At 34.2% G+C, this 27,179-nt stretch overlaps 1 protein-coding gene and 1 long non-coding RNA gene across 2 annotated transcripts; both read right to left on the bottom strand.

Annotated features, from left to right (window-relative positions):
* Nucleotides 1-1,345: 1,345 nt before the first annotated feature.
* On the bottom strand, nucleotides 1,346-8,486 carry LOC149784552 (uncharacterized). Its single transcript, XR_016414163.1, has 2 exons — nucleotides 8,319-8,486; nucleotides 1,346-3,461 (listed from the first exon to the last, which is right to left on the bottom strand). It is a non-coding gene; the product is annotated as an uncharacterized LOC149784552 (long non-coding RNA).
* Nucleotides 8,487-10,044: 1,558 nt separating this feature from the next.
* Nucleotides 10,045-18,639, bottom strand: LOC149784551 (sushi, von Willebrand factor type A, EGF and pentraxin domain-containing protein 1-like). The gene is made up of 5 exons (XM_089933004.1): nucleotides 18,636-18,639; nucleotides 16,621-16,791; nucleotides 14,876-15,046; nucleotides 12,640-12,810; nucleotides 10,045-10,289 (listed from the first exon to the last, which is right to left on the bottom strand). The coding sequence occupies exons 1-5, from the start codon at nucleotides 18,637-18,639 to the stop codon at nucleotides 10,045-10,047; spliced, it is 762 nt and encodes a 253-aa protein (XP_089789130.1).
* Nucleotides 18,640-27,179: the final 8,540 nt, after the last annotated feature.

The following is a 27,179-nucleotide window of genomic DNA, read 5'->3' as shown; positions in this document are numbered from 1 at the left end:
TATTAATACAAGGTGATTGGACATATTAATGCGGATACCTTTAACCTTAACATCTTCCAGTGCTTTGGACGATGTAATTTGGATGAACTTAAATAGTATCGGAATTCACATAATGTAAGTGCAAATCGCACTTGTATCGTTTGTTTATTATGTATGTGGACATAGCGTCATAAATGAGGTAAAATCTAATGAAATACCTCATAGTGCTGCTTGATTATCAGTCATTAACTTCAAGAGTAATACAAAAAATAAAACGTTCTTGAAGACGGGGAAAGGAAAATATTACGAATGATCGCATCCAACCAGTGAAGAGATATTTGCGCAAGAATATCATGTGCATATTTGGACCAATCAGAAGCATATCAAGTGATATGATAGCAATGTGCGATATAAAACAATATTAATCTTTATACACTATATGTAAGCTGTACCAAATATGTGAGAAATGGATGTGTGGAAGGTAATATGTATTTTATGACTTGATCTAAGGCATATGTGACAGATGAGTTGGTCTAATGGATACATGACCGATCAATGATCTAAAGGAAACAAATCAGATGAATGGGTACAAAGGATATATCATATGAATGCCACTACAAGTTATGTGAAAGATAAATGAATCGAAAGTAGACAGATGGGCATTTAGTTATTGGTAAAGAGCTGCATACATAGTGATATGTAAGTCAAGAAGGAATGGCTCAATACACGTTTGATACAATCATATGCGAACATGTAATGCCTATTTATGACCACCACCACCATACTACGATGCAAATTAACGTTATAAGTAGTATATATATTTTCAGTTGATTGCCTATTACCTTAAATTCGATTTTTTTCCAAAGTAACGTCTCTACGGTATACCAAAACACACACAATACAATCCTGTGTAACATTAGAAATGACAGACGATTAATGGGAACATAGTAATATGTTGTTGCATCAGTTTCAATTCTGCTGCGATGGGTACCCCAAATATAGCCAAATAAAATTTGTAACTGGCTCTGACCTTGCCACAATTTTAAAATTTTATGAATTTCCACTAATAAAACGCTTTGTATTTTGCCTTAAATAAAAAGATTAAAGAAAGGGCATACAATCTGGAATGGTATTCACATCGAATTTTGAATAAAGGGAATAGAGGGAACAAATAATGCAAAACCGTTTTCTAGGATCAAGTGGAAAGCAAATATTTGTGACAAAAGCGTTTCCTCATTTCACATAAGAAAATATTTCTTTCAGATTAACCTATCAGAGGGTGCAACAATATTTGCAAAACAGATAATCATAAATGAAACAATGTGTTTTCAATTCAAACAATATTTGAGAAAATCCAATCCATTCGTTTTCTCTGTCTTTATTAGCTTAGTATAAAGTATACTACGCAAAACGTTTGTCTTCTCTATCATGAAGAGGATAAGGGAAATACAATGTACAATAATTGTGCGTTCTCCATATTGAACAATATTAGGAGGCTATAGCATATAGAATAATTGTGTGTTACTGTCATGTGCAGTAAACAAAAGGAAAATACAATACACAGTATAGCTAAAAATACAGTAAGACACTGTATTTCCGTATTTTGTTGCAAAGTACATACGTTATACACTGAATACATATAAATAAGGCTTTAACAAAATAACAAAGCTGCACTCAATTAGATAGTGAAATTCGAATGTTTGCATATCCCTTGCAACAAATGCGGCAAACAAATAGACAGCATAAATTGGCCAGATCAAACAAGAATCTACTCTGTCTTATAATACTTCAAATTACAAAACAAATAAAGAGTTTAATACATCTCATACTTTGTAAATTGGAACCATGATTTTAAGGCAGAGGACAAAGTATGTGTGGTATATTTAACCTGGCGTGCAATGGCTAAAAATACAATTCCTAAGATATCATCTGTACATTTTAGATCAAAATTGTGGGGCGATGCGTAAGTATACCTTATTCACATGCTAGCTATCTTATTACCTAATGTCGTGCTGCAAGGAGGAAGCATTGAAAATATATTTGTCCATGTTTATCAAACACAACCCCTTGCCGTTCAGAAGTTAAACAAATTTACACGTCGTTGGTACGTAAAGCGCAACAACCCCTAGGATTGCAATCTAGTTTCAGTTTTCGTGTGGTCTAAGGTAACATTCCTATAATGTTTGATCATATTTGGCTCATCAGATGAAAGGTAATAAAAAAGAACTTGTACACGCTCTACAACGAAAGCAAACATATTGAATAAGATAACATCGCAGATACAAATTTGGTTTATTCTGTTTTTACACTTTAGAAATTTAGAGAAGTTACAAACTTGTTAATCATATTGAAAATACTATCTCTAGACGGGTCACACTAACTAAACAAAAATGGCAAATGTTGACAGAGGGCAATGCCAAACCAAAATAACAAAGTACTTCTAGGATCGTACCAAAAGCAAACGGGACCTTGCCTTCAGTAAGCTAAAAGAAATTAGTAGAAAATAAGACACTATATTGCAGTATTTTGTTAACAAATTAATTTCTTTAAATTTGTGAATATTACAAATAGTTTTTTATAACATAGACAATTCATAGGCAAGTTGAATGGTTTATCTACAATGCTGATTGATACTATTGAGATATGTATGTATGTACGTATGCATGTATGTATGCATGCATGTATGTATATAGTATGTATGTCTGTATGTATGCATGATTGTATGTATATATGTATGTATGTATGTATGTGTGTATGTATGTTTGTGAGTATGCTAGCGTGTTAGCAGGCGTGTATGTATATATGCAAAGGTTGTCATTTCATAAGATACGGCCAAATGAAAATCTGTGTCATAATGCCAAAACATTGTAACACAATTTATGAACAATAATTTTGCAAGCAAATAAGGCAATTACTTGACATCGAATGTTTTGTGCAACAATATTCTCTGCCAATGAATTGGTAAAAATAGATCTCAAACAATCATCATTTCAGTTCTCTTACGAAATATTTAAGTTAGGTCACACCAAATATCATTTAGGACAAAGGTCGATCATAATTGGCTGAACAATTCTCGAGATCTAAAATATAGCAAATTCTGACTGACGAACAATGCGCGATAAACAATATATGCACACGCAATATGGAAACAACCATAGCATAAATATATTTGACCCTACATCCAAGTTATTTCAAAGGAAAGAACATAAAAGAAAAGATAAAACGAAGGTAATATTGCGGGAATAGAAAGATGCATGAGTTAGGTGTAGATTACACATTACTTTTTTCACATATAAATGGTCCACGGTAGGAGCATACTATATCATGAACGCCGATTTCGATTTCTTGACGAATAACAAGACAGTTCTCATAAATTCCTCCACTTGGTTGACCCAGATTCCAGAATGGATTAAGCGCCTCTCCCTTCCAGCTGACGAAGTGTCCCTCGCTACCTTCATCCGACACACCAATATATGTATAGGCTGTGTAAATAATAAATATTTATATGTATGTATCGTGCTCACGCTTCGTACACATCTACGTACATACTGATATTCATATGTATTATGATTATTTTGAATTTAATGTGTATTCGAATTAGGAAAACCAAAATACACACATCAGTTAATAGGGTCTTGGAGAAAGAGCTAAATATTGTCCCCTTGTGGCGTACCAGTTTGTCCGTCTCTACTAGTGTTATTTATATAGAATGTATATTTTGTATTGCTAATTTTGCATGATCATAAGGTATGTATATCTATTTTTAGTGTTTTTGTCCAAGATCAAGTTGATTATGTACCTGACAAGTGACATTTCATTTGTTAAAGCTATTATTAATATAGGGATTTAATAAATATTCTGATTATTATTAATAGTAAACATTTAGTTCGCAGAGTATTTCAAGAAACTAGTAATTGCAAACTTGGTCATCATTCTTGCCTTAATACCTTATCATCAGAGTTTCCAGAGGGGAGTTGTAGAATTTTTTTATTCAAGTTATTTTTATTCACTGGGATTACAGGGTACTCAGTAAAATCCTTTTGCTAAAATATTAATTTGTAATTATAGTGAATCCAGACAAGAATATGTTGGATTGTATTACTGTGATACACCAAAAGACTGTTAACACATTGCCACATTCCAGGACATTTGCACAATTACACACTCGAGACTACAGGCACATCAACACATGAAACATTGGAACACCACTGGGGTTCAATTGGAACTTCATGCAAATGTAATTACATATGTCTGAATATTTTTTGTTGCAGTCAATCACTAAATGATTTCACATTCTGTACAATCCATCACTAAAACATGCAAGCAAATAAAACATTTGCAAGACAATATTGTTAGAAACAAGCTCCTGTACAAAACATTACCAACTTTGGTAAACAGATTCCTGATTTTATATCTGGATGAAGATATATAAACTATAAATACCTTGCAATAATTATTTTCATAAGATATCCAATCAAACAACGATTACACTGGACAACAAATTTTTACAAAAGTCATGTTACTGAAATAAAATTAGTCAATTCTTATCAATTTTTATGTGCTGAACACGAATATGACAGTCAAATTGCAAAATTGGCTCTAGTTTTTTTGTAATCTGCAAGAAATTAATGTTTACATAACGAAATGCATTCCAATAGTAAAAGGTCAACTGTAATAGCCTACCTATAAAAAATCAAGTCATTGACTACATCTTAGATTTCTTCGCCTGTCTCTTGTACAGCTGTTCGGGAGCATCTCTGAGGAGTGTCCAGCAGTAGTCAGCCAGCATTGTAGTGGACTATTTTCCCTGGTATCTTTGTTCCATTGTTGCGATATCTTGATGAAAACGTTCGCCGTGTTCATCACTAACAATACCACAGTTGCTAGGAAAGAAATCCAAATGGGAATGAAGGAAGTGAATCTTTAGAGACATATTGCAGCCAAGTTTCTTATACTTCATCAACATGTCTTCTACTAGTTCCTTATAGTTTTCTGCCCTAACATTTCCGAGGAAGTTTGTAGAAACTAGGCGAAAAGCATTCCATGCTTGTTTCGCGTCACCTTCCAGCAAGTTGTTGAACCGGTCATCTTTGAAAAGCTCTCGAATCTGAGGACCCACAAAAACTCCCTCTTTAATCTTTGCTTCGCTGAGTCGAGGGAATTTTTCATGCAGGTATCGGAATGCTGGCAAAGTCCGGTCAATGGCTTTCACGAAGTTCTTCATCAAACCTTTTAATATGTGAAGGGGTGGTAGCAAGATTTTCTGAGCCTCAACCAGAGCTGGGTGTTGGATATTCTTCTCTCCAATGGCTACATTCTGCCTGTGAGTCCATTCCTTCCTCATGTAGTGCATTTCCCTTGCTCGGCTATCCCACTCGCATAAGAAACACATGTATTTTGTATATCCTTGCTGCAGTCCCATTAAAAGGGCAACTACCTTCAAATCACCACAGAGGTGCCAGCTGTACTTGTTATACTCAATGGAATTCAGTAGCTGCCTTAAGTTATCGTATGTCTCTTTCATGTGGACAGCATACGCTACTGGAATAGATGGAAGAATGTTTCCATTGTGCAAAAGCACAGCCTTGAGACTCAGTTTCGAAGAGTCCACAAATAGTCTCCATTCTTGTGGGTCATGAGTGATTTTTAAAGCATTCATGAGGCCCTCAATATCGGAACAGAATATCAGATTACTTTCCTTTCTGAAGAAAGGCTCCAATTGCTGGTGGCGCTTTCGATATGCAGTAATTGTGACATCTTCTTCTAGAAGATTCCATTGTTGGAGTCTTGATCCTAGCAATTCTGCCTTGTTCTTTGATAAGTCCAAATCACGAATCAGGTCATTTAGTTCTTCCTGTGTTATTCTGTGTGGGGTTGATGATGCACCACAGTGAAAATCTGGATCACTGCATGCTGATGGACCAGGAGAAGAACAGGTCGACTCACCTTTGTCTTCGTCAGATGAATCAAGAGAATATTCTGCTGGAGGTTCTGGAATAGGAAGTCCCTCACCATGTGGAACTGGTCTCAATGCAGACGGAATGTTTGGGTAGACTATTCTCGACTTCTTTCGCTTCGTTATTCCGCCGGAAAGAGGAGGAACCAAGCAGAAATAACAGTCATTTAGGTGGTTGCTTGGCTCTCTCCACACCATTGGGACTGCAAACGGCATTGATGACCTTTTGCAATTCAACCACTGTGAAAGCTGTGTTGTACATGTAGCACAGCATATATGCGGAGCCCAAGGCTTGTCTTGGTCACCAACCTTGCATCCGAAGTAAAGATGATATGCCTTCTTCACTTGAGAATTGATACTTTTCTTCTGGTTGGCAAATGTCACTTCCCCACAAATATAGCAAAAATTGTCCGCGGTATTAACACACTTTCGAGGCATTACTGTTCTTTATTGTACGTAAATGGATAAAATAATAAGTTTTATGTAACAGTAGCTTGAACTGTCTCGCACAACGTCTAAAATATTTTAAATGCTGAACCTATCTGATTGGGCTTTATATAGTACACTGCTTACGTCAGCTTCAGCAGCCGCCTGGCATTAGTATAATAGGCCTACACATGTATAGTACACTGCTGACGTCAACTTACTTCAGCAGCCGCATGGCATTAGTATTGCATTGCATCAGAAAATGATGCAATCAACTGTGGATGATGTGAGCATGATGGTATTATGCAATGTTACATCATTATTCCGGATGTTGCTGCAGTCCTACTGGAGAAATTTACACAGTGAAACATAGAAAATGAGGTATATGAATATCTTCAAAACGAGAGCCAATACAAATTTTTCACGGTTATATTCGTGTTCGGCACACCAAAATACTACAGATTAGGGCCTTTTCAAGTCAGTAATGATTTCACTGTTGACCAGTGTTATATTATATGTCAACAGCAAGCATTGTACTGATACCAAGTCCTTACCAAACGATATTCCATTATATTCTTAGTTACGTGTCAGCTTTTTTTGGCATTTTTAGGACCACCAGGAAGCCTTGTTAATATATATTTGGTTAAGATAAGCCTTGTTCTTTCAAGACATCGAAATAGCGTCATAATCAATTTGATCAATATAAAAAACACCAAAAACGTACTACAGTATAGATATTCTGGAGTCGTTTGTAGGAAGTAACTAAAGCTCTAGCTCACCACCAGCTACTCCCCTATGCTACAAGAAAGAGTAAATGTCATACTATACTTGGAGTTTACTTACGGAATAAATATGTTTGTTATAGTGTTGTATTTTTATTATTTTCCGTAACTTTGAGAACATGAGTCGTATCACTACGATGTGTGCAATGTAGCTGTTTATGTTGATGTCCAGCAATTTGGGTATTATGCCGAAGACATATAGCACCTCTTTCTTTCTCTGTCTTCGTTTCCACATACAGCGTCCTAGAGCTTCGCTCAGGTTTTTCATCGTCTTCTTTTTAAAGTGAGCTGGCATACATTTACATAGTTCATTCTAGAAATTGCTGCCAGTGTACAGATTGCAATTGTATTCGTGCATGTACTCGACATACTTTCAAAACTGGATACAAGTGGATACAATCGTGTATATAATTAGTTTTATCTTTAAAAGGGTCTTATTGGTCCTATATTGGAAATATCAAAGTGAGTCGCTGCTTAAAATGAGTCGCTGCAAAATAAATGAACGGATGGATACCGTGTTCAAGTATGGGCCCCGAGTCACCGAGTAGTCTAAAGCGCTCTCCGTTACGTATCACTGTCATCTCACCTCTGTCTGGGTGAGTTAGAGTCTCGGATTCGGCCAATGTGGGTATGTGAGAAAGCTTGCCAGTAGCTTCTCGAGGGTCGGTGGTTCTTTCCGGGGATTTCCCTGGTTCTTCACCCACCATTAATACTGGCCGTCAATTATCATGTGCTCAAAATTTATCTTTAAAACCTACAAGAACAAGAACCGTGTTCAAGTGGCGAAGATCATTCAATTTTCAAAGTGTGCGTTGTTTCATTTTCAACTCAATTTTTCACGTGATACACACACCGTCATTGTTTTACATTTATGTTGTCGTCAAAGTGCGTTGTAAAAAACTGAAAGGTAGTATTGCTACTAAGTGTCACAATGATTGAAAATTACGTCAAGCTGCCATCGTTACATGTACCAGTGACTTTGTATGTGATGTCGTCCTTACGTGTCACTTTCTTGCGTTTCTGAAGGTTTCAAAATCTAATACTATTATATCTTCGTGCTAATGTTACATTTACATTTTTTCAGACTTTACGGTTGAGCTTGTTTTCGAGGGAAAAGTTTTTAAAATGTGACCACTTATATTTTGGTCTGTATAAATAGTTATCGTGCCACTTACCATAACCAGTAAGTATGTAAGCATCAGCTATCTGAGTCTTGGTCGTAATCACAAGTAGTTTAGCCTTTTCAGATTCACAAATTTTCATCGCATCGTTGAAATTTGCAAATTCTGAATGGTTCTTGACGCAAAAGTAGGTGCCGCCCAAGGTTACATTCTTGTAATTCATATCACATGTGGCGGATGGTGCTGTAAGATGCATTTCATAATTTGTTTAATCACCGTGTCCATAGTAAATACTCCTGATCTTTATATCAACTAAATATCAGATCATTTATCATAATTATAATTTAAATACTAGTAAAAGTGATTTTTCCTTAAAGGTATAAATATAGTATCTATTAAAAACTAAATCTAATACATAATTATACCGTAATTGAGAGATATAATATGCAATATAATTCAAAAATCGAACAATCACAAAGACAGTCGTTTCCACGCTTACTTAAAATGCGGTAAATCCTGTTACCACGCATGGCACGCTTCCTTCAAAGATTGTCACTTTGAGTACTTGCAGTCAACGTCGCTTTAGGGTTTTCCCAAAATATATAAAAAATTACTTGAAAGGTATTGAAATCACGCTTAATTTATAATGCAGGGAGAAACATGATATAGCTTACTAGAATAGATCAGATTCAACAATATATTACCCTAGATATTTAAACAGAAAATGTGAATGATCACCCACAATTACATTTTGGTAGTGTTTGCATTGTTTTCCTAACTTCTCTTAGATAACGGGAAATGAAAAGATCGAAGGAAATAAGTAGATAGACGAATATATACAGACACAAACAATGTAGAGACTTCCCTGCCATGCAAACGTATACAACAAGGGTAAAACTATTTAACTGTTATAACGTTTTGGTTCCATTGCATGTTGTGTAAACCGCATACTTATGCAATTGAGTCACAAAAATGTTAACGTTACTTTAAATTTACCAATAATTATATAAACTTAAATTTATGGACAATATAGGATGTTTTTCTTTTCTTAATCCTTTTTCTTTATTGAAATTATATTTACTTCTGTAAAGAAAGTCAAAATTTGTAAAGGGTGCTGATGCTTCCGGTGACACAGGATATACTTTCTTAATTTTACGTGGTTATTATTAACCTGTCCATTAACATTCAAAGGTCTTTTATTGGCTTTATCGTGAAAAAACATTTTACTAGTTTACTAAGTCCCGGGATTTTTCTCCTTTGCTTAGTTGTTATTATATAATCTCCACATTGATAACATATTATATCTTCCTGAATGTTGTCAAAATGTATATATATATTTAGGCTGTTAAATGTGACCTTATATTCCAATCAATTAGATGATATTGTACAATGAACTTTATTTACAAATTACAATCTGCGGACAGACTTCGTAGGATTGTTGTTCATGTTTCATCGCTCCGCACGAAATACAACTAAAATCGGACACTGGATAAAACGCGTCATTTGGTGGATATTTGGAATTTGTTAATTGAAAATAAAATATTCTTAAAACTGCATTAGAGTCACTGAAATTGTAAGGAAATATATAATTACAATCGAGTGTGAATGCAATGATTCGAGTCTTTATTTGTTATCGATATCAAAAGATAAATGATCTATAATAAAAAGGAGAATGTGTAGATTTGTATTTCGTTATTATCTAAATTCGCTTTGTTTTCCATGAACATAATATTATTCCGTTTTAGTGCTCAATAGACCAACCCATCTGTATGACAACGATCTAATACTTGCCTGTGTAATAGAGAAGTCCATCAGAAAGTTGAAAACCCTGTGGTAATCCTCGTCGGAATGAAGAGGACAAAATACAGTGACCAGTGTGGTTATCATAAAAGAAGGACAAACAGTTTCCTGTGTCATCACATTGTTGCATGCACTTCAACAAATCGATTCCAGTCTCATTACTGATTACCCCAGACATTTGGATGTTTTTTGGATTGATAGTGTCCTGTGTCCAGTTCTGTTTCACTAAATGAAACAGAAACAATGTCAACATCTTTAAGGAAGTGACTTCTGCTATCCTTACATACATACATACATACATACATACATACATACATATAACTACATATCTAATATATACCTGTAACAATTTAAATGTAGATTTATGGGCTTAAATAGGTCACTTGTATATTTTTAATTGCTGCACAATTTTGGCCCAGATCGATCCACTATTCCATCTTCTACTACTCGTTTTTTCACCTGAAATTTAATCCCCAATAATTAACATTACACACTTCTACGTCTCACGATTCAATGCGCTGAGTTGTGTTATATTTAAACATTTATTCACGATCTTGTTTGGAGATCGCCAGTTGATAGCATCCTAATAATCCTAATGTACCAAATCTCCCGAGTTATGTTTTGGTCTTTACCCCGTCTAACCGAAACTGGCTATTTCAATTGCCACTGCTCTACATCTTCGTCCACATGATGAAACTGTATATACCCAATTATCGACCTTTTCAGTTAAGTGTTTCTACCTGAAAGCAATAAAGCTGTGACAATAATTGTATTATTTGTATTTCGAGACCCAAAATAGTATTGTCATATATTAAATACGATACACTCTCCCATAACCCATCATATTCATAGGTTACATTTTGAACAGGACACATTCTTATATGTAACTTCCAAATCTATGGCACGGATAAATATAAATTAATTGATTTGCACACCGATACATTGTGTAGGTTCCATTTAATGAGCAGTAATGTCGAATTTTGGAAAGAAAAAATTCGTGACAGCTTGACAGCAAGAATGGTGCAATGTATTTAAATATAATGTTAATGTATTTTGGTTTATGTTTATATGATATTTATGATATTTATACTAAATCTCATCAGGAGTTGTTTGTTCAGTATTGGAACAGATATGAAATACTAGCACAAAATGCGAGATTGGAGAAAAAAGCAAGAAGGATATGTCAAAGTTTGTATTGCAAAGTATTCCAAAGTATTATAAGGCCTTATATGTTTCAAATATGTACCAAAATACAAATTGTAAGGTCTCATAGAAGTATAAATTTATTGAGATTATGAATTGCAAAGATCATTTAAACATGATGATTTCGCTACAATAAATATATAAGTGCCTTTTTCACGAAAAAAGATTCAGTTTCATTAAAATACCATACACATGTCTATATAATTACAATCGCAATATACGGAGGTGCAGTATAATGTGATGAGGCATGGAGAGTAAAATAATTATAAGAAGTTCAAATTCCATGTCTACAGTCCCAAGTTCGATTCCAGTTCCGGTACGTATGATTGGATGTGATTGCCAGTCAAATGTCTATATTTTTCTCCATGTTACCTGTTTAGCCGTACAATATGATTTGAAATGCTATCCAGGTGACACCATAAATGCAGCCACAAGTTCTCTTCAGCAAGAAATATACATAATGCATGCGCATGCTTTTAAATAATATTGAAAGATACTAACTGATCGAAAGCACTTCAATATGCAATATGTTTATATATATATATATATATATATCGCCAAGTAACAGAAGTGCTTCATTAGCAGTAGTTGTACGGAGAGGTATTGGTCTTGTTTACAAGAATGATATGTGTAACAGTTTGCTTTATCATCACAATATACCAACCTTTGTGCCTTCAGAAGCACGTCTTATTATGAGAAAATAGTACTACGGTGAACTCTGTGTTAAATAGATGTTGAAACACTTAGGGTGGTACCATGCAATTACCTTTATATTCATATAGCAGTATGCTAACTGAAGCTAATTATGCGAGGAATAGTTCATTAGTCCTCTTTGTGTCTTTGTTTAAAACATGGACCATCAATTTTCAATCAGTGACAATAAGAGTGTTTCTTTTCTGTTTCGTTTCCGTTGAATAAACGATCTTCTGAAATCAACTTTCTTAATTATTTGTTGTAATATGCTTTTAATTATTGATTATTTTGTTTTGAAGGAAAAAAAGGATTAAAATGAGTATGTGTTTGGTACAATAGAAATTACAATTTAAATGAAAATATTTCATTTCATTCCCGGGTGTGCGTATGAAAATGAAATTTGTTTCTAGCGTACTTTAATGTAATGCAATATTGTGTAATGGACGGTAACGTCATAAATATACTAAATTTATTCAATAAAGCAAGGTAATGAACCAATTCTTCAGAAAATTTCGATGGTTCAGAATCATATACTTGTCTGAAATGATGTCATGAATTATGACGTCATGTATTTGTATGTCGTAGGGTGCTATTGAATAATATATTAATGAAAATATGTCGTGGTTTTATTAACCCAGATCACATTGTAGTCATGTGATGAAATGCATTGCTAAATTACCACAAACTAAATCTGACGTGGTCCAGCTGCCATCATCTTGGCACGTGACTGTCGGATTAGATCCACCTTTGTTGAATGCACTCTCCTGGCATCTGTATGTGTAGTTCTGTCCAACCTCCACTTCTGTTGTTTCATGTATCGTCCATGATTTTGCAGGAGGGGTTTTACACACTGTTCAAAACACGATAATACATATGTTATGCTAACTTTCTGTAAACACTGTATGGATGATAGAAAGGTAAGGGATAAATGAATGGGTCCGAATAAATATACGAGTCAACAGAATATCTTACATCTCTTCTAGCAAAAGTTGTTATAACTAGGAACATGATTGTAGTGGGATAATTCACTTGAGTCGAATTGCTATAAAGTGTCAATATATTTCTTCAAACAGTGTTATAAAACATCGCGATCGACGTAGAATATTAAATTATAGCATTTTAGTATGGTTTTTCAATATGCAGCTTATAATAGTTATGTAATATACAACGATAAGCTAACATTATCAAAATCAATATTCTTTCACTGTTCGCTTATCGAGATTTACTCCTTAAACTAAAAATAACTAAGAATATAGATAATAAGTTATAATTACAATCTTTATTTAAACATTGCAAAACCTTCTGAATCTTTTTCTTTACTATACCAATCATTCATGAATGGCATATGTACCTGATCGCTCAAGCATAGAAGGTAATCTCAATCAATCAGAATGACTTCCCACGTGCAAGACTTGAACACACGTAAGGTCATTACACGGAATGTTTAAATGCAAGAGCAGTCTCGTGATCGGTTTTAGAAACGTTTATTTATATATTAATATAAATTATTAACAAATGTGAGGACAATATCACAAATTTATTTTGGGTGCTTTGAATTTTTTTATTTTTGCAATGACAAATCATGAACAATTATAGAACATTTTCATAAAAGAAGACGTTAAATTTGATGCCGATGATGCAGTAACTTGTCCAATGCTGAAATATCGTGCATTGTACATGCATTAATGTTTGAACTACGTAAACGTCATGCATGAAAAATACATTAGTGATTGATAAATTAGTGCTTTATGGGTGAGGGAAAAGTCAACACTTCATAAATGGCAAACACACTTTATTAATTCTGGATTAGTGTTATTTGGTGCCAAGACGTATCCTCTTCAATGACGCTGAAGTAATACATTTAAAAACTTATTTCACTTAATGCACATTGTTACTTTTTTGTTAGATAATGCAAATTAACTATATATATAAGTACAGACTTAGAAGTATTTAGTTCACAAGAAACAAGGAATTGTTATGTTGGGTCCGTGTTGTAGTTCAAAAATCTTTCATTCATAAATATGTAACTATTTTACAAAAAAGTCATTTGAATCATGAGACTGATGAAAAGCATCCAAATGTCTCTGCAAACAAATAGTCTCTACGTTTCCTGTTGATAACCTGGTCCCGTGCCCTTATCAATAACAGGTGATCCACTTGCAAGTCCTGGGAGGCCGGGAGACAGTTGGATGAACAACATCAAGAACCAGGACTATGCATCTGTGAGGACTATTTAATGCAAGCACAATATTTTATGGCTTGGTAATTTATTAGCACTAAATGAGTGTGACCATTTGTATAGACTCAACATCCTTGCATATGCACAATTGTATCATTTCTGCATCGTACAGCTAAGACTTGAACTGTTGACTATTTGCACTATCTTCAGTCCTATGATATTCATATTTAATTCATCAACCATACACTATTTATATAGCGTTCGATACGGTCGCTCTTTCTGTAACGTTAGGTCACACGCCCATATTGGAACTCATGTTTATTGATAATTGTACTTGCTGCTGCATGCTGATATTATTCGTTAATGAACCTTGATGAATCACAATCTACTTTAGATTCAATTTACCTTTCATGGCGAAAAATAACAAGTATATAATATAAACACTGTATTCCTGTTTTATCCCTATTCGTAAGAAAGGACGTTTTTTATACAATTATCTGGACCTATTCATTCGCCATATGAAACTAATTATAGTGTTTGATACAAATATTCAATCCGTACTTTTGCAACTTTGGCGAGAAGAAGATTGAAATAATTAGGCAAGTTTCACAATTGAGGGTCATGTGATGTTCTGACCATATTTTTGACGTACGTGATGTTATTAAAGAATGTATTTTGTAAAGTGTATAACATATGCTACCGCGAATATTACTCTAGTATTGTTTTGTTCAATTACCACAAGTAAAATTTGTCGCTGACCAGCTACCATCCTGTAGACATTTCACTGTCGGATTCAGACCACTTTTCCCTGATAGACCATTCTGGCATTTGTAGGTGTATTTCTGTCCAATCCCCAGTTCTACCGTCTCATTTATCGTCCATGATTTCGTAGGAGGGTTTTTACATACTGTTCAAACATGATAAAACATACTTTACGCCAACCTTCTATAACAGTCTTATAAATGCTAGAAAGGTATGAATAAATACAGTTCAGAATAATATCTTACAACTAATAATGAGGTATTATTACACCTAAAATGTGTGTATGGATTTAATGATGAAATACACGGGAGTTCAAACCCCTCCAATGGGTTAAAATCCTTAGTAAATTACAATTAAACATCGCGATCGATATGGATCATTGTCTTATAGCATGTTTCGTTCTGGATATGAAGCCTGTCTTAGCTAAGTACCATACAACAGGAAGCTAAAGTCATTCAGTTTAATCGGTTTTGTTTGTATGGTGTGTTATTGTGGTGTTATGTTTTTGTTTTGGTGTGGTTGCACCCTTTACTTGTAGCAATTTAAAATTTAATTGTGCGTTTTAAAAATTCAACAGAAATATGCGTTCCTTTTTCGACGTAATCTAAAGTAAGCTATATGTGTAGGTAAAGACTTATACTTATTTCATTTACAATATATAGCATTTTTTGCTCCTTTGTTATAGTTAAACATTCTTGAACTCACAAATATACAACCTACTTCTCCAAGAAAACACCGCTATATACGTGCGTCCTTTTTGTTTAGAACAACCTTAATTTGCTCTTAAGAAGTTTACAGTTACTTTTGCATTATTTTGGTCTGTTGACTGTTGAGAAACATGGAACGGTACACGCATTTCTTTGCAAATTAACTGTTCCTCATTTTAGTGTAGATAAGCAGCTCGGGTACACATACCACGGCCACTATCAACAATAGTCTATACACGTGTAGGTACAGTGGAGCCTGACGCCGACTGGATCAGAAACATCAATAATTATGACACTTTATTTATGGAGAGGTATTTAATTATACCATAATAGTTGACGTTGTCGGACTGGATTAACACATTAAGAACGTTACCAATGGTACACAATCCACGTCCTTACATATGCACGTTTACTTTTATTATTTCTGCACTGCACACCAGACTGCAACCTTTCACTTGTTCTAAATAACTTCCGTTGTTCGCTATGCTTACAAGATTCATTAGTCATAAATGATTTGACATACCGTTCGGTACTGATATTCAGTCTATCTATGCTTTGCATCATTCGCCCAGACTATAATCATTTTAACTGATGTTTTCACCTACTTATGTCTGCTGATATTCCTAGATGGTATGAATGAGAAATTATAGAAAGCATTTTAACCTAATTCAATCTCTACTTAGAGCGACAAAAGAGGGAGTATATGATACATGCAAAACTGCATTCCTGTTTTATCCTGAGTCGTTAGTAGATTTTGTTTGTGGCGACTACCTTCATCTATACCAGAGCCATATCAAACTAGTTCTATCATTTCATATAGGTATTCAATCCGTATTTGTGCAGCCTTAGCCAGCCGACGTTTGAAATAATTGACGCGTTTCATAACTTAAGGTTCATGTCATGCTATACACATTTGTTGCGTGATTTGGTATTATTAAAATGGTAATCTGTGAACAATATATTAAGAGTTTATTATTGCGAGTATTACTGATGAAATGTATTGTTCAGTTACCACAAGTAACATTTGTCGATGTCCAGCTACCATCATGTAGGCACGTGACTGTCGGATTCTGACCACTTTTTAAAATTAGCCCATCTTGGCATCTGTAAGTGTAGTTCTGTCCAACTTCCGCTTCTATCGTATCATTGATCGTCCATGATTTCTCAGGAGGGGGTTTGCATACTGTTTAAACATAATAATATACAATTCACGCTAACATTCTCTAGCAATCTTAAAAACGTTAGAAAGATTTGACAAAATTGATGTTATTTAAACAAATATAGATGTCGGAAGAATATCGTACAACACTTGTAGTAAGGAGGTATTTATTTCTACAATGGCATTATGGATTTAGTAAGGAAATAAATGTATGCCGAGACTACTCCGAAGATTTATATCATGAATATCGTGATCGATGTTAAAATTTGACATCATGGTGAATAGTTCAAAATACGATATTAAAAAAGAATTAGTAGTAGAAGCATTGCTATAGCTAATGTGACGGCATGTATTGTATCGCTGCTGTAGTAATGCTACCACTAGATCCTCTCAGATGGGAAATATGTTTCCTTATATATATATATATATATATATATATATATATATATATATATATATATATATATATATATATATATATATATATATATATATATATATATATATATATATATATATATATATATATATATATATATATATATATATATATATATATATATATATATATATATATATATATATATATATATATATATATATATATATATATATATATATATATATATATATATATATATATATATATATATATGTATATATATATATATAAAATATATTGGCATCCGTCCATCTACGGGAGACGATGGCGTAGCTCCAAAGTACGCTTTTGTTTAACCTTCTTTCTAGCTTTCTTTTCAGCTTGTTTTATTTTTCTCTCTTCCTCTGCGTTTTGAACTCCCTGCCTGTCAGCTAGACGCCAGCTGTAACGGTTGTTTCCACAGCTCTCCCATTGACATTGATGTTTGCCGTCTTCATATCCTTTATGCAGACATCTTTGTAGCGCAGATGTGGTCGTCCAGTTGGTCGTGCACCTTCTGCTAACTCCCCATATAACAGGTCCTTGGTAATGCGGTCTTGGTAGACACGCAGTTTGGTCTTCTCTGTGAGGTTGGGGTTGTTCCAGACTATCTAGTTAAGTCTGTCCATCACCGCTGCTGCCTTGGTAATCCAGCCTTTCACGTCAGCATCAATGGAGAGTGAGCTGATTATGTTAGGTATGTGAAGTTCTCGACAACTTCCAAGTTGTACCCATCGATGGTGACAGAGGGAGGAGAGTCTGCGTCCTGCACCATGACGTTCGTTTTCTTCAAACTGCTGGTCAGTCCAAATTCCTTACAAGCATGGGATAGGCGGAATACCAGCTGCTGAAGTCCATCTTCCGTGTATGATGTCAAGGCTGCATCATCGGCGAAGAGCAATTCACGGATGAGTACCTCTGTGACTTTAGTCTTAGCACGGAGACGGGCGATGTTGAACAGCTTGCCGTCAGCCCTGGTATGGATGTACACTCCCTCGCTGCAGTCCTTGAACGCGCCCTGGAAAAGCATGGAGAAGAAGATGGCAAAGAGCGTCAGCGCAAGGACACAGCCTTGTTTCACTCCGCTGATGACTGGCAATGCTTCAGATGTTGCGCCATTGAAGCACAATGTGCTGTGCATGTTCTCGTGGAACGACATGATGACAGCAAGTAGGCGTGGGGGACAGCCGATCTTCTGCAGGAGTCTGAAGAGTCCACTCCAACTAAGCAGGTCAAACGCCTTCGTCAGGTCTATGAAGGCATATTTAAAAGGGCATCTGCTGCTCGCGAAACTTCTGCAGCTGACGTAGTGAGAAGATCATGTCTACAGTTGACCTGCCGACTCGAAATCCGCACTGGAACTCTGGGTAGACGCGGGAGGCTAGGATCTGCAAGCGCGCCAAGGCAACACAGGCGAAAGCCTTTCCGACGATCCCATCCCACCAACGCATTCTCTATCTCTCAGTATGACCGTATCTTAAAATATGCCAAGACGATACACTTCTGTATGAGATGAGGAGATGCGATAAAAAATATTTCAATTTAACCCCAAAACAAACCCAAGAAGGTTTCAATTTTTAATTTACTAATACTAGAGTTACACTTGTATCGTGCAAATTGCAATTGAACTTATTTCATCTTTTTTTTTTTCGTTTTTCAGTCTCTTACGAACAAAAGAGACTAAAGCCTTTACCGATATCATATGATAAAGTTAAGAAAAAAGAAGTTTGAAAAAGAAAATGTTCTTTATTAGCGAACATTGAGTCATTGCAAGCCCCCAGGACAATTTCAGTGCATCTTAAAGTACTTTTTTACTCTTATTTTTGCAATTATTAAATGTCATTTTATAGTAGTTTTATTTGCTGATAATTTAGTGGAATACTTCACGGCCAACCACATGGCGACTTCCAAATCGTCTGACCGAGAATTTTTTTTTTACAACAGGATCCAGTGAAAAGGTCCTTGCAGCTAAATTAACGCCATTTGGAGAATATTGCAAATCTTGGATGCCATGATGAAAATCTGAAATGATGGCGGATTTATGTGCGTTGACATAGAGACGGTTTAATGAAGCATGTAGAGTACTTAAAGCACTTTGTTATCATTCATATGAACGCTAAGCCATTCACATACCAGCTCATGGAAATTAATGTGGAATAGAAACTATAGGTAACTGAGATATTTTAATATATTTACAGTTCATATAAGTCGCTGATCTGTTTTGAAAACAGTACTACCAATCATAAAACGTTCTCTCTCTCTCTCTCATTATTTGGAATTTTTCACGTAACCTTTACCCTCATTCATATATTGAGAGAAAACCTCGGATGACTCAAGCGAAAATCCTCTCTGCTCTTCTTTTCATACATTTTAGACCGTGAGTGAGAGAGAGACACAGAGGGGGGGGGGCTTTGGATATTTTAATTTTATACCAATAGTATTGGTGTATCAATTTGCTTTATAAAAACACCTTAAATGACATATTATTTTTAATGTATATATATATATATATATATATATATATATATATATATATATATATATATATATATATATATATATATATATATATATATATATTGCTTCTTATAGTCATTAAGACCATGGATTCTAAGAAACATCCTTGCCTACTTACATGGATAACATTCAACCAGATTCGTCGTTGAGTTGCGCATGCATATTTCGTCCCACGGACACAGTTTTTGGTAGCAGGGGTCATTGTCTATCGATTCCTGCAGCAAATTGATTATTTGCATAGAACAAAAATGATTTACAAAGAAACACAAAACTAATTTTATATATTGATATTTTTAAAAGGCCTTAGTCTAAGTTGTTGCCCTATATAATTTTATTTTTTTAAAAAGCAAACAAAATCTCATTGATATTCCATAGTATCAAAATTGTGTTAATTATAGTAGTGCTATATTTACCGGCTTGGATCTATTTGTAATAGAATCGTTTGTGTGGAACGAAAGCATGAGTTTCATTGAGAGGTTTTTTTTTGTATTATTCAGGAGTGTAACATTAATATGTGGATTAATAGCAATAGTATATCCCCGAAATAATCACTTACATATATATATGTGTGTAAAATGTCTTACAAGTATTTCATTTAATGTAAACACTGACTATTTCTTAAGGGCCTGTAAAGAGACCAAAGGCAACTTTTAATGTCAAGAATAACGTACCCTGATGTTGCACGATAAACCTGATTTGGAGTTTCTCGGTCATCGTTCCAGCTAAACTCGGCTCTTGCTCCTTTCTCATAACCAAATCTTGATAAATGTATACATTAAAAATGCAATTAGTTTCCGTATCATACGGCACACTGCTGAAACCATGAATTTGCACCTTTTGATTCCATGTATATACCATTAAATCTTCTATAAAACCAGTCAGTTTCTAAATTTATGGAATTGTATAACAGGATTAAGTACAGCTGTATCGTGTCGTCCATTAGTGCAACAGTGCAATTTTGAACATATTTTATTTAAGTTAAAATTGCAAGCTATACAACAAATATTACATGGAATTATAGTATGACATGGAATTATATGATTAATAATACAGACAATTCATTGACTGACATCTCATTCACGCGTGGTTTGAGTCCAGCTATGCACACTCATGAACCGTTATTACTTACTGACATTCAGTACTTATACAGTCAATAATATTGAAAGTATTGACAATATTTAATGTACCAGTCTTTACTGACAACTTCGACTGTTACTATTTTGTATATTTTCACTCGACTACTTTTGTTGAATAGTAGGGTAAATATTATTGTCATTTATTGCTAATATACTAACTAGCATTACAGATAAAGAATTAAACATATTGCATTTCCAAGATCACAATGATGTATACGAGACAAATGCATTGAAAATAAGATCCTCTCCATTCTAAACTTACTTAAAATGCAATTTGATGAGATTACAGTCAAGAGTTTGGGATACTTTCTGACAGGTGACCTTCATACATGATCAGACATGAGACGGATAAAGGTAGTTAACAATCGGAAGGGTGGTTTTGTGGTGGTCTGGTACGGACTCTTTAACCTCTTGAATAAATGTTGGTGTTCTGCATTTCCTTTTGTAACAAAATATTATCTTCTTTCTGCTGTTGAAAGTTTGTTTCGAAATAAAAGTGTCTTAGAGTTATTATTAAATATTCGCTACTTATAATATATGATGAAGCTCATGTATAGTAATATGAAACAGACTACATTCAAACGGGAAATGAAGGAACGTTTTCTGTTGGAAATCCGAAAGAATTTGAAGGACTGGCAATAAGAATGTATATATACAAATTCTAATTCAGTAAACTAAATAAGATTCCTAAAATGATTAATTGAAGAGAAGTTTATAAATTATTTGATAAAGCTGAGAACAAATGAAGAATTATTTAGGTGTCTCAGGCTTGCCAAACAAAAGTTCGTAACTTCGAGACATGGGACGGTATCAAAACAATTTTTATACTTGGTTCGCATTTTTAGATTCAAACTTTGTTTCAAGCTAAACTTCATAACCCATTAACAAACTATTTTCGAAGAATTCGATTCCTCAAGTAATATTTATTTACGAACAAAAGTGGAATAAGTTAGTGAAATGAATGTAATAAAGACAGCACAATCTCTCATCATCATTATATAAAATTATGAGCAAATATTAACTTGTCATTCCTTACCTTCGTTGGACCTTTGACAGACTTGTAAAAGCAGTTTGCAGCCTTCACAAGTTTAGATTCTGGCATAGTCCGATTTAGAAATTGACAAGTAGCATTCAGTCTGAAGTAATTTACCGCAAAGCATATTTCTAACTGCACACATATTTCCACACATCTTGCGACTCCAATAGGGTTAAGTTTCGCGAAGCTACCCTCGCGCTGGCGTTTCTCCGCAATGAAATCGATGCATTCAGCAATGGAACCAACAAAATGAAAGCACACTAAGTAAAAGAGAAGACTAAAGTACAGCAGACAAGCCATCGCCTTACTTGTCAACTTGAACCAATAATACAGTCATTTATACAATGGTTCATCTGTTTGCATCAACTATATCGTGAACAATATATATATGAACTGCTCGTTAATGTTGAAATATCCTTTAAGAGCTGCTGATACACAAGTTCATTTAAATAGGCGTCAATGATCAACAATGTGGAAAATAAATCCTAGCCTATCATTCGATAAAGATATTATCTAACTCCACCTATTTCAACATTTTTGTCCAATCACTGTAAAACATCGCCATAGTTCCAATCAATTGATAATTCTTACTGTTGAGAAAACGGTAACGATTGTGCAAATGTATTGGTGTCACATGTCAAGTTCCGATGTCTCAGGCATCAAGTGTAATTATGCAATCCATTATCATGAACGAGTTCAATCAGCTACGCATAGGACATAAGCTTGTATTACGAGTATATATATATATATATATATATATATATATATATATATATATATATATATATATATATATATATATATATATACACGTTTTAGGTGCGTTGTGGGCAGTCATCCCGAAAGTGGGTTTACGGGAAGGACATGATATAGTTTACATTTCAAATCAAAATACATATACATAGGTTGTATTTCTTACATAGTAATTATGTATATGTTGAAAATAAGTATATACACTTATGTTATAGTCCTATTCATGTTTTCGGTTCGTGGGCAGATATATAAATTTCATGGGCAGTTTTGACCTTTAGGTTGAAGATGACAAAGTAACTGCCCAAAAATACGTTCACGAAGAACAAACATATAGCATTCTGCCCGCGAATACGGCCCCGGGAACAATATATAGCGTACTGCCCACGAATACGTTCACAAAAGTAACAAATATATAGCATGACTTTCCGGTGTGCGCGCGCAAAATGGTTGTCAAGACACGACGATAAACATTAATCTATTAAAGCATCCTTTGCAATGGCCAGCGTACATATAGCGGACGTGAGGTTCGTTTTTCACAGCTTGTTTGAAATAAATGGATGATTATATATCCAGTGTAACAACTTGTCTTGACAGCTTATGGATGCTAATGTTTGACATTTATTGTGAAGATGATTGTTCACTGCTTGTTGATGAATTCGTAGCTTCTGTTAATCGATGTTATAGCTCAATTTAACTGTCATACACTGATATGTTTAAGTCTGCTTGCACAGTTAACTATGCAGAGTTATGGAAATATAACAAATTGGTTTTAATAACTTTCAGAGTTTGTTTTACTATTAATCAATATTTGTTTCAAGTACTATAAAGGCTGTGATAGGTTGGGTGGCTTAGATTACAAATCAGGCCCTTCTCACTTGGGGGGTGGGGGGTGGGTACTGCCCATTATGAATATTACTGGTCCTAGATGTCCAACCTGATATTTATGACATATAGGTTCAACATCTTACTGCCAGCAGAAATGGTGTTCTGTAGTATTTTTCCCAGTCAATAGTTTATGGATATATTATGTCATGTACTATGCTTGTTTAATTCTCTCATCTCAGTTCTGACGTTACCATTGAATGCTATAATGTTTCCAGACATCCGGTATTCTTGGTTATTAAAATTATATATATACACAGATAACTGAAGGTGAGTTCTCATTATTCCCTAACAATTGTAATTAGTGGGGCTGTAGCAATTGATGGTCTGAGAATTCAAGTTAACTGGTTCAAAACTTGGGTAAACAACAAACTGTTTTCTTCCTTTGACAGGCATCATAAAGTTTTGCATCTTTGTCACTCTGATGACTGTGGTACACAAGTTACAGACTTTGCCTTAGAATGAGCCTGATTTTTGATACTTGTTACTGAATGGGGTGGGGTAGGGAAGTAACAAAATTATTAAAGGTGGAATGTATGCAAACCATGCTGGAAATAGATATGTGCCAGCAACTGCAACATGTAAGCTTCAATCAATTTGGAAACTATAAGCTTTATCCTGTAAATATTAACAGTTCACACCCTGTATAAAAGATGATTTTGTGTTTGATTAACTGGAACTGTCAATTTATTATGTTAAGGAATTTATTGTTTTAACCCTAGTAAATGTAATATAATTAGGTCAAAAGTTCCAGTTTGTTTATTGTTTCCAGAGTTGATTATTATAACTTGAAGAACCTGTTTCTAAGTGTTAAATGAAATGAAAGAGATATTGTTTACTCAAGTGATATAAAATAAAAGTTTAAAATGAACTGAAAGAAATATTGTTTATTCAAGTGATACAAAATAAATGTAAAAGTGTATATTCATTAAGAAGTGTATTGTCAATTGCAAATAAATGAAGATTTATCTTATTTTGTTCTTTACTTGTGTACAAAATTATACCTGGATTGGGCAATAATTACTTGGACTCCATTTGGAAAAGAAAAATCTATATGTTCTAAATACCTAATGTTCATATCATAATGCTCTTTTAATGGATGATTATGCTTTTCAGCTGACGTTACCATATTGCCAAGTGAACTAATAGTATGGCCTTCGGTGTGGCCCACTAATCACATTTGTAAATGAATTATGCATACAATAGAGAAATAGCTCTTAAAATATCTTAGGAGTTGAACAATGTGTGTACACAAATAAACATAAAGCAAATCTTTGAACTTGTATGCCACACATGCAAGTGAATTGGTGGTTTTCATATGTAACTTGTGTACTCTTATGGCTTTTGTCTATATTACTTTTAGCCATTTCTATTCACACACCAGAACACAACCTTTTTTGTCTGATTCAGGTACTAATGCAAAACTTATTTCAGCTGTAACTGAAGTATACAGAATTTTTCCTGATACTGAGGCCTACTGTGTAGACAGTATAGCTGTAAGTCATCAAATCAAATGGAAGACAACAGTGTGCAGTTGAAGAAAATGATATATACCCAGTACCATTTAGAGTTATCTTAAAGAAAAGTCACAATGCACACTGATACAAGTAGTTTTAGAAAATGCATTTGTTCCACATACATTTTAACTTAACCCAAAAGTTCAGTCTCTTGCCTAAAATTCAATCAGATGTATGCATTTATTCCATAAAACACAAAGATATAATGAACCAAATCATTTTCATTATTGAGTTAGGTAGTAGGCTATGTTAAAGAGTGCAATCACTTTATCGATTTTTTTTTTCCATTACATTTTTATTTATTATAAAATGACATTTCTTAGTGGAGTGCTAGCAACTGTAACTTGAGGAATATTTTGTACATGCTGGCCTAAGTGTCATGAATATACTGTGCTACATTTTGCTTTATTAGGTATAATACTATCATGAGACTTGCTTGATTAAATCCTGAATTTGTCAGTTACACTTACAAGTCCACTGGTAGAATTTAAAATCTGTGACAGCTTGGGAACTTTTTTTGCAGTAACTGCAAATCACTTTGCCTTCACAGTCAATGAATTCAAGCCATTGATAATTGTCAAACCATTGTGACTGAAAATGTGATTGTCTCTTAGTTGTGTCCTATTTGATAATTTTGCTGCCACAGAGTCTGGATTGTGTCTCTGAAGAAATAGTTCATCTAGACTCTGTTGCAGTATTACATTTTATATGTTCAATTTAATGAATTTTCTTTCTTTGAATCATTCTTATGTCATAACTTGTGAAAATAGTTTAGTTAACAATATTTATTCAAACAGAAAAGATAACCTCACTTGACAAATCATCCTACTAAAGTGATCATGGCATACACTTTTATCTTTGAAATTCAAATATTGCCCACTCGTTAATTAACATAACTAATATTGCACATTGAAGGTGATCATATGTATCATCAGTTTTAAAAAAATAAAGACATAATACTATCATTTAATCACTGCATACAGGAAACAGACACTTGTGTCTGTAAAATGCCTTTCATTGGATTACTTTGGTTTATTAAAACCAAACAGCGATCCACTCAGGATTTTCTAGGGTAGATACAGAGAATATATTATGGTCATTCAGAACGCTATCAATACATCAGACCAGATTGTTTTTATTATTATTTAGGCAAAATAACTTAGTAAGTCAGATGGCAAACATGAGGATGGTGATAGGTTATGTGGAATTTGCATTGAATCATCTGATCCCAGAAGATCTGATACAATGTCACTGGTTGTGGTAATCATCAAGTGCAGTTGCACGGCACCATAAGACTTATCAAGATACCATAAGCTAGAAAGATGAAGAAAAAGAAAAACGATGACCCAAAGACAAATCCTGCAAACTGTGTGCAAAAACGATTCCACAGATTATAGATGAAAACTTTACTATATTTAGCTTCAAGATATTAATAAATTCGGATTACTTCCTCCAGTCTGCTACAGTAATTCATGCCCATTGCACTCATAAATTGATTATAGTCCTTGCAGTATTTTGTATGGGCCACAATATTTTAATTGATGCAACTGATGCTCCAGTGTTGATTCAAACATAGCAATGTCCCTTTGGGATGTGTGCATAAATAAAGAATGCCTGTTCCTTCATTACCACACTTGTTGAATTTATCGTGTCTCTCTGAAAACTGTACCATGTGAGAAAGAATTTTATAAAGAAACTGGACATAAGTATTGCTAGACATATACTCAGACCTGAGACTTCATAAAAGACTGCTTACTTGTGAGGCATTATTAGTGCTAGGGTTTGAGGTAATAACTTGCTATATGTTTGGTAAGGCAAAATAAGGGGCCTTATGACTTAAATTGAAACTGTGAAAAAACAAAAGGTTCAAATGCAATAAACTTTTGTTTTTCCTCATTTGTTATATTACAGTGCCATGAAAGGTCATTTCTTTTATCTTTTTAATCCCTTGCCAATTTTAAGTCATCATCACTAACCAAGTCTCTAAATCAATTCTTGGCATATTTAGCTAAAATGGTGTCTACTGTTCCATTATATCATTGATTGTTTAGCTTGCTTGTATGGAGCTTAACACCATTTTTCAGGACATCATAGACTTTACATGGCAGCCAACATATTTATTGGAAGAAATCAACACACATAACGCTACT

This window comes from Sinohyriopsis cumingii, chromosome 14 (assembly GCF_028554795.1).
Source record: "Sinohyriopsis cumingii isolate HCF-2022 chromosome 14, ASM2855479v2, whole genome shotgun sequence".
NCBI lineage: Eukaryota > Metazoa > Mollusca > Bivalvia > Unionida > Unionidae > Sinohyriopsis > Sinohyriopsis cumingii.
The sequence above is the reverse complement of the archived record's forward strand: the minus strand, read 5'-3'. Positions and strand labels throughout refer to the sequence as shown.

Coding starts and splice junctions, on each gene's coding strand:
- LOC149784551 (XM_089933004.1), bottom strand. Junction 15,047..16,620: donor ATCGACAAATGTTACTTGTG/GTAACTGAACAA, acceptor ATGTTTGAACAG/TATGTAAAAACCCTCCTACG. Junction 10,290..12,639: donor CACGTCAGATTTAGTTTGTG/GTAATTTAGCAA, acceptor TGTTTCATTTAG/TGAAACAGAACTGGACACAG.